The sequence below is a fragment of the Myotis myotis genome, unplaced genomic scaffold (genome assembly GCF_014108235.1).
Source record: "Myotis myotis isolate mMyoMyo1 unplaced genomic scaffold, mMyoMyo1.p scaffold_m19_p_3, whole genome shotgun sequence".
Lineage (NCBI taxonomy): Eukaryota > Metazoa > Chordata > Mammalia > Chiroptera > Vespertilionidae > Myotis > Myotis myotis.
This window is the reverse complement of record NW_023416335.1, coordinates 130,644,265-130,658,756: the sequence shown is the minus strand read 5'-3', so window position 1 is coordinate 130,658,756 and position 14,492 is coordinate 130,644,265. Positions and strand designations below refer to the sequence as shown.

General features: G+C 37.9%; 1 protein-coding gene across 2 annotated transcripts in view; it reads right to left on the bottom strand.

The window, feature by feature from the left end:
• The window catches only part of CUNH12orf50 (chromosome unknown C12orf50 homolog), a 29,075-nt gene extending 19,764 nt beyond the window's left edge, over positions 1-9,311 (bottom strand). The window contains exons 1-2 of one of the 2 annotated variants that reach the window (XM_036297117.1): positions 9,285-9,311; positions 8,655-8,775 (exon numbers count right to left, since the gene is read on the bottom strand). In XM_036297117.1, coding sequence (XP_036153010.1) covers positions 8,655-8,775; positions 9,285-9,296 — 133 coding nt within the window. In that variant the 5' untranslated portion in view covers positions 9,297-9,311. The remainder of the gene's footprint in view (positions 1-8,654; positions 8,776-9,284) is intronic. The other variant, XM_036297119.1, reaches the window with a different exon arrangement.
• Positions 9,312-14,492: the final 5,181 nt, after the last annotated feature.

Below are 14,492 nucleotides of genomic sequence, written 5' to 3'. Positions count from 1 at the left end.
AAAGCTAACACCTAAGTCAAGAAATAGCCTGTGTCCTCTCCAGTTTATACCATTTACTTTTTAAAAAATATATTTTTATTGATTTCAGAGAGGAAGGCAGAGAGAGAAATAGAAACATCAATGATGAGAGAGAATCATTGTTTACCTGCCTCCTGCACGCCCCCTACTGGGGATTGAGCCCAAAACCTGGGCATGTGCCCTTGACTGAAATCAAACCCAGGACCCTTCAGTCTGCAGGCCGACACTCTATCAGTCTATCCACTGAGCCAAACCAGCTAGGGCCAGTTTATACCACTTTCCTTCTCCATATCTATTATAGGTAATCACTTTGTGATTTTTCTTCTAGTTTTATTAGTAGGTATGCATCTATAAAAAATTAAAGTTTAATTTTGCTTAGTTTTGAACATTTTTTAAAATGGAAACAAACAGTATCTTTTTCTTTGTCTTCATGTAGTCAACATTATAACTCTGAGCTGCATTCTAGCCCTAAGTTATGCATAACTTTATCTTGATGAAATAATTTTAGATTGTTTTCCAAACTGCTTGTTTCAACCTATATAACTAACTACAGTGCACAAGAATTCCCAATGTTCTTTGTCTTTACCAACAGCTGGCAGATTTAAATGTTTTTGCTAGTAATGGGTGCATAATGATATATATCAGTGGTTTTCAATTTTAACTTCTGTAATTACTAATAAATGATTGCATTTTCATTTGTTGACTGACATTGGATCTCCTAATTTTCAAACTTCTGTCTGCTTTCTGCTCATTGTTCTATCACAGTGGTTCTCAACCAGAGATCATTTTAACCTGCTTCCCCTAAGGAACAATTGGGAATGGTTGGATGTATTTTTGGTTGTCACAACTGCAAAGAGTTGGTATCTAGGGGTAGATGCCAAAGATGCTGCTAAACAGCCTATGATGCATAGGCTAGACATCCCCACAACAAAGTATTATCCAGCACAAAATGTCAATAGTGCCTTTCCTTTTGATTTTTCATCAAATATTGAGTCCAAGTCTTTTGGGGGGAGTCATATAAACGGCATGTAGTACAATATCTTCTCCCATTCTGTGGCTTATCTTTACACCCTTTTAACGAATACAAATTTTTATATTAATGGATCCAATTCATGCATCCTTTCTTGAATAGACAATATTTTTTGTGTCTGATTGCCTTCTGAAACCTTTAAAGGTTGACCTTTTAAATTTTGGTCTATGATCTTCCTAGAATTGATTTTTATGTATGATGTGAGAGAATTTCATTTTTCCCTCCTTAACTGAAAAGACCATCCTTTCCCCCTTGCTCAGTCAGGCTAACTGTTACAAATCAAGTGTCCGTCTCTGCAAGGATGGTTCCAGATTTTCATTCTGTTCCATTTGTCAATTTGTTTGACTCAGCCAGCACTACACTGTCATAATCTTTATCACTTTAGAGGCCTTGGTATCTGGTTGAACAAGTCCTATAATTTTGGTTTCTTCCAGCAAGTCTTGACTATTCTTGGCTTTTTGAATTTCCAGATAAATTTTAGAACCTGTTTGAATTTGAGATTGTTGTTCTTATATTTTTTAAATAGATGATGGGCATCAAATCGTTATGGTAATTCACAGTTTATTGGATGTATTTTAAAAAGCAATAAAAATTTTATTTTTAAATTTTAGTATTGATAAAATGTTGGGAAGTACATCCTTTGCAACTATTCAAATTTATGATGAAATGGTTTAATCAAAAATGTTTTAGAAGATAGATCATCAAAAATAAAGACCACTGCCCTAACCGATTTGGCTCAGTGGATAGAGCATCGTTGGCCTGTGGACTGAAGGGTCCCAGGTTCGATTCCGGCCAAGGGCATGTACCTTGGTTGCAGGCACATCCCCAATAGGAGGTGTGCAGGAGGCAGCTGATCGATGTTCCTCTCTCATCAATGTTTCTAACTCTCTAACTCTCTCCCTTCCTCTCTGTGAAAACTCAATAAAATATATTTTAAAAAATAAAAAATATAAAGACCACTGATGATTACACCTTTCCATTCAGTGTATTAAAGTATTTTTCAGAAGGAGAATGTTATAGGATGAAAAAGACAACACATTTATGACCAGAAACTATCCAGTTAGAAATATGAAATAGATTAATTCAGGTGAATTACTTGGTAATCAAATAGTGCAAAAAAAAATTTCTCACACAGTAGTTAAGTTTTACCTCTCCATAATGGTTAAAACAGTGATGTGCTAACAGTTTTGATACATATTTTTATGCCTTTGTTGATTTGTGGTAACTTTTCCATGAGACCTTAAATACCAATGATCTTTGCATCATTTGTTTGTTTTGTTTAGTGAGACAGTTTTAGAGTCGGACAGTAATGTATTTTAATTGAGGAACTGCCAGTTATGAGATATGTTATTTTGCATGAGATATTTAGCTTCTTTAGTCTCAGTTTACCCATTTGTAATGGGAACACTAACTATTTTGCAGGGTTTTGTAATGAGTAATAAAATTAGGCATGCAAAGTGTCCACAATAGTGCTGCCACATAGAAAATGCTTAATACAGGATATTATTTAAAAACACTAAATATGAGATTTTTCCCATTTCTGATAATGCTACTTTGTTTTTTTAAAATCATAATTAAAATTTTAATTGAGATTGTTCCAAAAAGCAAGTCTGTGGAGGCCACAGATGCAATTAACAAATGGTAGGACTAGAGAACTAATATTTGAGTACCTGCCTTTATTACTATTAGTAGAGGCACAGTGCACAAAAATTTGTGCACTCGGGAGGGGGGGGGTCCCTTGGCCTTTGCCTATGCCCTCTTGCAGTCTGGGACCCCTCGAGGATTGCCCACCTGCTGGCTTAGGCCTGCTCCCTGGGGGATCAGGCCCAAGCTGGCAGTAACACATCCCTCTGGCAGCCTGGCAGCCCTCAGGGGATGTCCACTTACCCGCAGGGAGCAGATCTAAGCTGCAGTTGGACATCCTTAGTGCTGCTGAAGAGGCGGGAGAGGCTCCCACCACCACCACTGTGCTGGCAGCCATCAGCCTGGCTTGTGGCTGAGCAGAGCTCTCCCTGTGGGAGAACACTGACCAACAGGGGACAGCTTCTGCATTGAGCATCTGCCCCCTAGTAGTCAGTGTGTACCATAGTGACCAGTCATTCCCAGTTGTTCTGCTGTTAGGGTCAAGTTGCATATTACCCTTTTATTATATAGGATAGAGTCCTGGTGCATGGGTGGGGCTGGCTGGTTTGCCCTGAAAGGTTTCCTGGATCAGGGTGGGGTCCGGCTGGGGTGCCTGGCTAGCCTGGGTGAGGGGCTGATGGGTGTTTGCAGGCTGGCCACACCCCCTTCAGGGTGGGGGTCCCCACTGGGATGCCTGGCTAGCCTGGGTGAGGGGCTAATGGCTGTTTGCAGGCTGGTGAAGCCACCCCCAGTGGGGACCCTCACCCCATGGAGGTTTGGCCAGCCTGAGTGAGGGGCTTATGGCCGTGTTCAGGCTGGCCACACCTCCTTTAGGGTGGGGGGGGGGTCCCCACTGGGGTGCCTGGCCAGTCTGGGTGAGGGGCTGAGGGTCGTTTTCAGGCTGGCCAAGCTCCCCGGCAATGGAAGCTCCCAGCCTGTCCTTTTTTTACTTTTTTTTAAATTCTGGGATTTATTTACCTTCTATAATTGAAACTTTGTTGCCTTGAATGAAACTCAGAGCCTGCTGTGGCAGGTGGGAAGCTTGGCTTCCTCCATCACTGGGGCAACCAAGCCTCCTGCTTGCTCCAGCTCCGTGGCTGCCGGCCGCCATTTTGGTTGGGTTAATTTGCATATAGTCACTCTGATTGGCTGGTGGGCGTGGCTTAAGACATAGCAAAAGTACAGTCAATTTGCATGTTTGTCTTTTATTAGTGTTGATTATTATTACTAGAGGCCCATTGCACAAAGATTCACGCAATAGGCCTTCCTTCCCCTGGTGGCCGGCACCAATTTTCCTCAGGCACCTGGGACCCAGGTCTTTGGTCTGGCTGCAGCAGCACGGCTTGGCTTCTCCGCTCCAGCTGCAGTGGAGAAGCCAAGCCTCTTCAGTCTTCAGTCATCTTCAGTCTTCAGTCATCTTCAGTCTTTGCTCCACGACTGCATATGCAAATTAACCACCATTTTGTTGGGTTAATTTGCATACTCATCCTGATTGGCTGGTGGGCATAGCAGAGTGACATCAATTTGCATGTTTCTCTTTTATTAGTGTAGATTACTGAAAGTATTACAGATGCCCCCCAGCTTCCCCCATTTGCCTTCTCCACCCAACCCTTGTTCCACCCCAGGCCTTCATCATACTATTGACTATGTCCATGGGCTGTGCATGTATGCATATGTGTTCATTGGTTAATCTCTTCCAGTCCCCCATATCCCTCTTCCCTCTGAGATCTGTCAGCCTGTTCCATACATCTTTTGTTTCTGGAGCTATTTTGCTTTTCCATTCATCATGTTCATTAGATTCCACATATAATTGAGATCATGTGATATTTGTCTTCCTCTGACTGGCTTATTTCACTTACTATCTTTCTCCCCCTCTTACTTCCTCTCTAAAATCAATAAAAATATAAAAAATAAAATAAAGCGGCCATATAGTTGGCCAAGGCATCTCTCTAAGACACTGACTTAGAATAAATGAGAATCAAATGGCCCATTCAGTTGTTCATGATAGAATAACATGGCAATTAACCAAGGAGATGAATAATTGCTCTAATGTGTCAGCTACTGTGTTTTGAACAAACTATCCCCTAGCAAAATTTGGAAAGTTCATTAAGAGGAACAGTTATTCTGAGTACACTAACCTCTAACATATGTCATGGCAGAGATAAAAAGTATCTACCATACTTGCAAAGAAAATATAAAATGTACTCAGAAATACCTACCTACTTTTCATAATTATAGCAAATATCAGCTGATTTATGTTTTCTTAGCACTATCATTTGGTTTAGCTGCTATTTTCTTTTAAACTTGTAGATGATAACCAGAGGGATTAAGCCTCTTTTTTAAATGTCTGGTTTAGCAACATTTAAATGAAGTCTCTTTCAGAAGCTTCCCAAACTTTTTTTAATTTGCTAGCAGGTTAAAGTTTAAATTGCAAAAAGACTGACAGGCAGTTTTATACTTTTAAACAAAAAAATGCAGAACTCTTGATAATTGCAGTTGGTGTTTAAAGACAGCATACAACAGCAAATCAACGAATGAAAAATTGCTTTTGGCAAACACCTCCTTCTGCAAGAGCACAGCTGGTCGCTTAGATAGCATTGCTGGGGCTCCAGCTCACCCACTTAGTATGGACCACGTGATGAGTCCTAATTCATTGGCCAGAGGCCTTAGAAATTATCACAAGTTACACATTTAAATGTCTAAATTTTATCCTATTTTAACCTGACAAAACTACACATAAATTGAGCTATGCAATGTGAATCAATACTTTATTATTGTTGTCATAATCCTACCCTAAATTTATCAATCACATGCATTTACTAAAACATAAAAAGGTAGATTTCAACAAATGTACAGTTTTATAAAGTAATCTTTGAGGTCAGAAGTCTCAGTTTTGATTAACATGGACCTTGGTGAATAGGTGCTCCTAGAAATACTATAGGAAATATTAGATCTACAAAAGATCAAACTATAATTTTTGAGGTATTAAAATATTTCCAAAGTGAACTGATGATATGGTCATTCAATACATAATTCTATCAGCTTGGTAGTTTTCCTACAGTCTAGGAATTGAACCTGCTTTCCTAGAGCACAGGAATGTGTTGCGACAGAGGGAAAATAGCTGGCTGCTTAACACAAATACAGAGATGGGCAACAGTAGTTTTACAGTTGTAATACAAATACATGATAGAAAAATGAATAAATAAAAATACAAGAATAAACTCTATGTTTTGCAAACCCACAACTGTAAACCTACTTTTGCCCACCTCTGTACATACTGTTCAGAACTTTCTAGGGTAGAATTGGCCACTATGTGATAGGTAATTCGAAGTTCCTATAGTAGGTGCTTGGGATTCATCAGTGAACCAAAGGAAGACGTTGGCTGTTAAGGAACATTCATTCTAAAGAGAGGAGTCAGACAACAAACATTAGACATAGAAAACAGGTATATTATATTGTATCTGAAAAAAAATTATAAAGAATATGGCAAAAATAAAGTACAGCAAGGCCAGGAAGATTGGAAATGTATAGGGAGGAAGTAGAAAGGCTGATTACATTTCAAAAAGAGTGTCCAGAATACACCTATTAAAAGGTTATATTTGACTAACGCTTTGAAGAGGTAAAGGAATTAACCATAAAGATATTGATAGAAGAGGATTTCATGCAAAGACCCTAAAGCAGGAGCATGCTAACATGCTCTAGAAAAAAGCACGGAAGCTAGGGTGGTTGGAGCAGAGTGAGCAAGTAGAAGAGCTGTGGGAGATAAATTCAAAGAGGTAACAGAGCACTAGATCAAGTAGGGTCATTTAAGCCTCCTTAAGAAATTCCCAAAGTACAGAATTCAGAGAGCTTTAAGGTTGGTGAACATGTCCACGTACCAGGAAAGTGGCATACCCCAACCCCACAGGAACAGAAGTTCCTGTGCTCCCACCTTTTCAGACCTTGCCTTATATATCTCTCCACCTAGCTGTTTATCTGTATCCTTTATAATATCCTCTATCTATACTAATACAAGGGTAATATGTTAATTAGACCATACGTCCTTCCTGACAAAGCCAGGCCTGGGAGAAGCCGCCCGCCCGCGGTCCCTGGTGCCAGTGCCTGTGGCTGCAGCCCAGGAGAAGCGAAGCTGAAGCCACCTGCTTGGGTGTGGGGCTGAGGCAGAGGTGGTTAGGGGCAATCAGGCAGGCAGGCAGGCGAGTAGTTAGAAGCCAGTGGTCCCTGATTGCAAGAGGATGCAGGCTGGGCTGAGAAAACCCCCCTCCCATGCAAGAATTTTGTGCACTGGGCCTCTCATTATATAATAAACTGATAATGTAAGTAGGAGTTTCTGAGTTCTGTGAGCTATTCTAGCAAGCGACTCAATTCAAGGAGTGAGATCATGGGAGCCTCCAAGTTGTAGCCAAGTTAGTTGCGGGTAACCTACGGGTCTACTACTTGCAATTGATATCTAAAGTTGGGGGTACTCTCTGGGCCAGTGTGGGTCAGTGGTTGAACATCGCCCTATGAACCAGGAGGTCACAGTTCGATTCCAAGTCAGGGCACATGCCCCAGTTGCTGGCTGGATCCCCAGTAGGGGACATGCAAGAGGCAGCGAATTAATGATTTTCTCTCATCATTGATGTTTCTATCTCTCTCTTCCTCTTCCTTCTTCTCTGAAATCAATAAAAATATATTTTAAAAAAAACAAAGTTAAAATAAAGTTAGTTCATTAAGACCTGCGTTTGGGGTCTTTGCTAATTCTGATTATGGTCAAAATAAAATTGAATTGTAGGATACTCAGCTGATGTCACAGAGAATTGTTTGGTGTAGCGGGGGCAAACACTCGTCTGGTGTTAGAAGTGTTGTGAGTATGCCAGTAGGGTAAGAGTGAAGGAAAAACACAGAAGTGCTTTTCTTCCCCCTAGAAAAACTGACAAAAATGGGGCCAATCTCTTTGTAGATGCAAAACTACCATCCCAGTAGATTACCTTTCAGCAGTGATCCATCCCATCCCCCATCCGTCTATCTATCTATACATCCAGTTTTACTGAGCATCTGTGCTCTAGATAATGTGCAAAGCATTGGTAAGGGAACTAGTTATGATCCCCATCCTTGTAATGTTTACAGTTTAGTAAGAGAAACACTGGTCAAGCTATTACATGTGTGATGAAAATTATGAGAATTTTCCAGAAGACTATAACAGAGAGACTTAATTTCTTGTTATCCATTTGCCAAGGATTATCTGAAGCCAAATTTTCACATCACAAGGACTGATACCCTGTAGGCTTATTTCTAGAACTATTCCATCAGGAGAATGTCCTGGTCACAGCAAGAGAGCAACATCAGGGAAACCTGCCACCGCCAATGTCTTAAGCAAGGTTCTTGCCATTCACTGTTTTAGGGCCTGGCGTCTTCTGAATCTTCCCCACCCCCTGAAAGTAGAGCAAGGTTCACCACAGAATAGAACCTCAGTATCATTTGGTTGGATTAAATTGTGCTACAGGTTTTGCAGCATTTCCTCTACCACTGAAGTTTTAGGAAGAACCACTTATATAGCTGCTCTTCTGGAAGCAGACGTGTGCAAAACAGAGCATGTCCTTGCTCTCCCTACCTATCAGAGGTTCCTACACATTCGAAGGGACAGCGGTGAGGCTATGACCTCTGAGCTTGGCTCCAGTGGTGTGATGCTTGCAGAGACACCGTTTCCTTCTGCCTAGTGGGGTCAGTAGTCATCTCATTTTTCAGATGAATAAAATCCACTTTAGATACACAGTCACAGAAAGTTTAACTTGCTTTGTTCACTTCCTTTATCGTGTTAGCTACTTGATGACTCATTCTAACTTCATCTCATGATTCTTGATAGAATCCTCCCAAATCATCCATTGGCTATTAAACCACATTACTCAAATTGTCATACTTTACTTAATGTGTTATTCTCTGCTGCTACTCCAAAACCAGATTATAGCATGATATGTTTATGTTATTCAAAACATATACTCACTGCTACTTGGTGGCAAAAATAATCCATTGATATTTCGAGGTTTGCTGTGATAAAAGATACAACTGATCTTCACACAGCCAAGAGGTTGAGTTTCCCAGAAGCATGAAATACTGCAGTTTTGCTAAACAAAAAAAGGTGGAGAAATGTAATGATCAGATGTCATAAAAAATACCATGAGCTACAATACAATATGAGAAAAACTATTGCAATTACTGATATAGGATACTGTGTGTGTTTCCTGGCTTTCAGTGTTTTTAAGCTCTGCTCTTTAAAAGATGCAATTGGGCCCAACTGGCATGGCTCGGTGGTTGAGCGTGGACTTATGAACCAGGAGGTCATGGTTCAATTCTTGGTCACAGCCGATTAATGGTTCTCTCTCATCATTGATGTTCTATCTCTCTCCCTCTCCCTTCCTCTCTGAAATCAATAAAAATATATTTAAAAAAATAAAAGATGCAATGAATATTCCTAAAACATACTCCCCCATTTTTCTATGATTTTAAATTGAGCAAAGTGAAAAATGCCTAAGATTAAGTAGTGGAAAAATATGTATTTTCTATTGTTTTATAAGAGTATAAATATTATTGAAGGGAAATCTTTTTAACAAACAATGATGCTGAGTAACTCTACCTGCATTTCCATGTGTCTAAATCTGCAAAGTGGATTTAGACATTTTCCCTCTCTCCATAATGAGCACACAGTGTCACTGCCAAGGGCCTTTTCACAGTGTCGGAATCGGCACTGGGAACCCTGAAAGAAAAAAAGTAAACAGTGTAGAAAACTCAATATATTAGCGTTAATGTTCAACAACAGTAGGCTGCTAATTAATTAAAGAAAATATGAGATCAAATTATAATTTAAAAAATACTACAAATATAAGGCCATCAATTTAAAATTTGACAAATTAGTCTATTTTTTAGTGAGAGATTGACAATATAACCTAATTCAATAACACATCATGTCACGAGTCGGTGATTAAACACTATTCTTTTATTATCATTGAATCCATATGGCTCACTCAGAATAAATATGAGACCAGTGATACTTTTGATCACAGCATAATGAAGAAAGCCAGAGTGTGTTTTTATAGACTCTCCAGCCATATTCTACTTACGGAGATGCCCTCTATTACTCAACCTTTTTATTATATAATGTTTTCTCAGTCTATGAAGATACTGTTAAGTGTGTTTATATAAGGAAAGTGAATGGAGCTTACATTTTAAATTGTTGTGGAATTTTAAGTAATTATTACATTATGGTACATTAAATATGCTTTATGCCCTTGTTTTGCACAGATCAAACACTTGTGCCAATACATGTACATACCAATACTTTTTTATACTAATAAAAGCAGATGTGGATTATTTTAATGGACTATTATACATTTTTTTATTCTTTGTCTTTTATACATAGATCCATAGTGAAAAAAAAACTGTAAGGAATTTATTTTAGGCAGAGAGATAGATAACTTACAATAAAAGTATTCCATTAAGTTCTTCTCTATTTTGACACATATTTCATGATTGTTTCTTATCTTTGACCACCCTTTTACTCTGGTCTTCACTCTCTACTCCCTTTTTTAAGAAAAACTATATATATATTTTTTATTTCAGAGAGGAAGGGAGAGGGAGAGAGAGATAGAAACATCAATGATGAGAGGAATCATTTATTGCCTGCCTCCTGCACAACCCCTACTGGGGATCAAGTTCACAACCCAGATATGTGTCCTGGCAGGAAATTGAACTGTGACCTCCTGGTTCATAGGTGGATGCTCAACCACTGAGCCACAGTGTTGGAATCAGGGCTGGGCTCTCACCCTTTTAAAAGTGGATCTGTGGATCTCATAGTACAATACTGTGCAGAGAGTCTAGATAAGTCAGTATTTGAACTGTTGGCTCCATTACTTGTTGATAATCATGGTCAATGCATTATTCATCTTCTTTGTGCTTCAGTTTCCTCATATGTGAAAAGGATAATATGACCTCCTCACAGATTGTTTTAAAGGTTATGTGAGATACTGTATTGTGGTTGCTATCATTTTATTGATTGATTGAGAACTTACTATCACATCAATCACTGTGCTAAGTACTTGGAGACATACTGTGAAACAGACAAAACTCTCTGCCCATATAGAACATAAATTATATTATTACTAGAAGACCGATGCATGAAAACTCATGCAAGAGTAGGCCTTCCTTCCCCTGGCTGCCAGCACTGGCTTCCCTCAGGCACCCAAGACCTGGGCTGCCTTCCCTCGGGCCACCCACAGGCACCCAGAACCCAGGCTGGCTTCCCTCCAGCCCTGGCTTCGTCAGGAAGGACATCTGGAAGATGTCTGGTCTAATTAGCATATTACCCTTTTATTATTATAGATTTTTAACCATAAGGTAACAGGCACTAGAAGTGAATCAATTCTAACAGTCAAAGAGGTTGATTACATTCAGGATTCCTAGCAGAGATAAAACACCTTAAACTAGATACATCATACCTTTCACTGGGTTCATTCTGGCATGAACATAAAGCTCCAAACATTGAGTTTCTACATTTATTTGGTTTCATTGTGATCCATTAATCCTAATCTCAAATATTTTCCCCCAATTAACTTTATAAACCTAATTAATATCTGGCTAATTTGTTTATATTACTTCTTTTCCTTTTTCCATGATATAAAATATTTGTTGTTACTTAGATTTTTGACAGGGGAAAATTCATTACTTGGGTTAATGAATTTCAAATAAGGAATCAATTTGATTTATTAAACTAAGTTTGATAATGACCTGAATTTATTTGAATTTATATGACTGAAACCACATTAACCAAAACATTATGATGTGTCATATTATGTTTCCATATTAGAAATTTGATATTTCAAAGAACCATAATATAGGCAAAGTGCCACATCAAGATGAAAAGAGCCATTGGCATGTAACTGGCGTATATAAGGGCAGTTTAAACTAATATTTTAAATTATCACAGATTTCCTCAGAGAAATTCAATATATCAATAATACATGATAATTTTTTACTTCAGATTTTAAATACATAAAATATTTTACATAAAAATAGTAAATTTTGATTCAGCAATACAAATTATTGCCACATCTGCCTTCATTCTAGAAATCTTTAACATGTGAAGTACTATAAATTGTATATTTACCTTTATGCATGTGGAATTAAAAAAGAAATAGCAGTCATTCCCAACTTCTGCCATTTGCAACTTTCTTGCTGCCAATCCAATGTTTTTTAATATAAAAATTGCAGAAATACAAATATAAGAACTATCAGTGTGTAAGGGGAAAAATAATTTCTTTTCCACAGTCTTTCAGGCTATCAGTATTATTCCTTTAAAACTGACCTCCTGTTGACAGTATATTACACAATAGATACTTCTTAAAGAAATTTAAATTAGAAGATACCTTCTCTAGCTTTGCAGAAATGTTGAAAGTGGTTGCTAGTACGCACACAAACTCAAACTTCCAGAATTTTCCTCACTGTTATCAAATCCATTGTTTGGTCATCATAAATGACCTCACCTATAACTGTAGGTTAGTTTGCCTTACTGAATACCATGCAGTATTTCTCTTACTCAATTCTTGTATATTAACCAAAACAGCTAGTAAAAATAAAATAGTATATTTTCTTTCAATGTTCTGATTGAATATGAAAATAAACTAGCTCATAATTGTATAACTCAAAAGTATTAAGTATTTCAAAGTAAATGGCTATTTTCCTAAACCTTATTTCTACATATGGTTTGAAAACAAAACTGAAGTTTTAGATAGGTAAATATCTTATCTATATTTTAAGATAATAAATTATTAAAATATATACTCACTACTATCCACTGATTTTGAAAAAAAAATCATTCCGATTGCAATATTTTAATAGGTACCTGAAAATAAATTGGATTACTTATTCATCTTGTAGCTATATTCCATTCATTACTCATCCATCATAAAAGGAGAAAGCGCTTCTTCCTAAAGTAGAAAGCGTCCAGAGCACTTGCAAATTTTGAGACTGTGTTGAAAGCCATGTGATATACTTTGATTGTAGAATGAGACATTTCAATCCACAGATGAGTGTTTCTTCATCTTATTATCTTTACTAAAAGTACTACAACCTAGCAGAAATGAACATAAATATTCAGAGTAGGTGACTTAGAAGATGCCATAGAAATGATAGATTACACTAGATTAAAATGTACTTTTAAATTGAAATGCACATATTTGGAAATGTAATAGATCGACATATGGATTCCCATTGTCTAAGTAAAACAGATCAACTTAATATGAACTTGTTGAATAAAATACTTTGGACTAAAAATCTAGGAAATAAAACAAGAAACTAATATTTAGGAGAGAATTGGTTGCCTATAACTTTAAGTGAGAGAGTATAATAAAAAGAACTGGGCAGTATTCAAAGTAAGTTATGAAGTAGAGAATAAATATTTGGCTGAACCCTTAAATATATTAGCAAAGATTATGGAAAAATCTAATATCTTGCCTTTTACTTTGCCCTACTAACTCTACAAAAAAGTATCCATTTTAGGCAAATAAGTTACTGGGGAAAACACCCCTAATAAATATATTTAAGTGGTCTTTACCTCCAGATAAACTCCTTCTCCACTTAAGTTTTAGCTGCATTGGACTATTTGCAATTACTGTTACCAAACACCATTATTGCATGATTACATGTAACACCCTGATTAAAGCCATTGTGAAAAATCTGTTTTACACCTGGGAAAGGCTAAAATAATGTTTTTACCTCTTGAAGTTTGTTGTGAACAACTATATTCCATTAAACACAGCAAAAGCCAAAATGTGGAATTTAAAAAAAAAAAAAAATTTGTGCCGAACCAGTTTGGCTCAGTGGACAGAGCATCAGCCTGCAGACTCAAGGGTCCCAGGTTCGATTCCGGTCAAGGGCATGTACCTTGGTTGCGGGCACATCCTCACTGGGGGCGTGCAGGAGGCAGCTGATCGATGTTGCTCTCTCATCGATGTTTCTAACTCTCTATCCCTCTCCCTTCTTCTCTGTAAAAAATCAATAAAATATATTTTAAAAAAAAATTTGTCATTGCAAAGAACAGCAAATAGATCCGTACATTTTGGTAGTCTTTAAAATGCCCGGAACTCTAATCTCTATCTTTTTAACATTTCTTTTCTCTTTCTTTCTTTTTTTTCTTTTCCTTATTCACTTTTTTCCTATTATTAAATTCATTCTCATCTTCAAGGGAAAGCTATGACCATATCAATGAGGATTTTTACTCCTAGTAATGAAGTGATGAGAAATTTGCCTCTGCAGCTGGGGGTAGGCCCCAAAATTCTGTAAATATTTTGTGTTGGTCAAGGTAGACTCAAATTGTGTCTTTCATGATAGGTGCATGTTAGAACACTAGCACATCAGTCACAGAAAAAAGTCTTTCTTCCAGTTTGTAATCCAGTAACACCACTTTAAGTGTGGGGGCAGGTAGTAATCCCTGATGGCTTTTCAGGCTCCTGAGAATCAGGCAAAACTGCTAGCTACCACCCATCAGAGTAGGAGTCCAGTTTCCAAGCCTGGATTGGTCCTATGGTAGTTTCCTGACTTGACACCCCTTTCTGCAACAGGCTTTGCCTCAGGCACTAACAAAACAAAAGCACTGGAAATAAAGAGTGCTTTCTTGAGGAATGGGTTAGCTTTATTGGTATTATTAAAAAAGCAAGTGTAATGTGTTTTAAGATAATCCTTTCTCAAAAAATGATAGAATGTCGGACCTAGAAGATTCTGTGGCAGTTTGGGAAATGGCAGTTGATGGTTGTGAGGGTTGATGTCCCCTTGAGACTTATGAAGGAAGCTG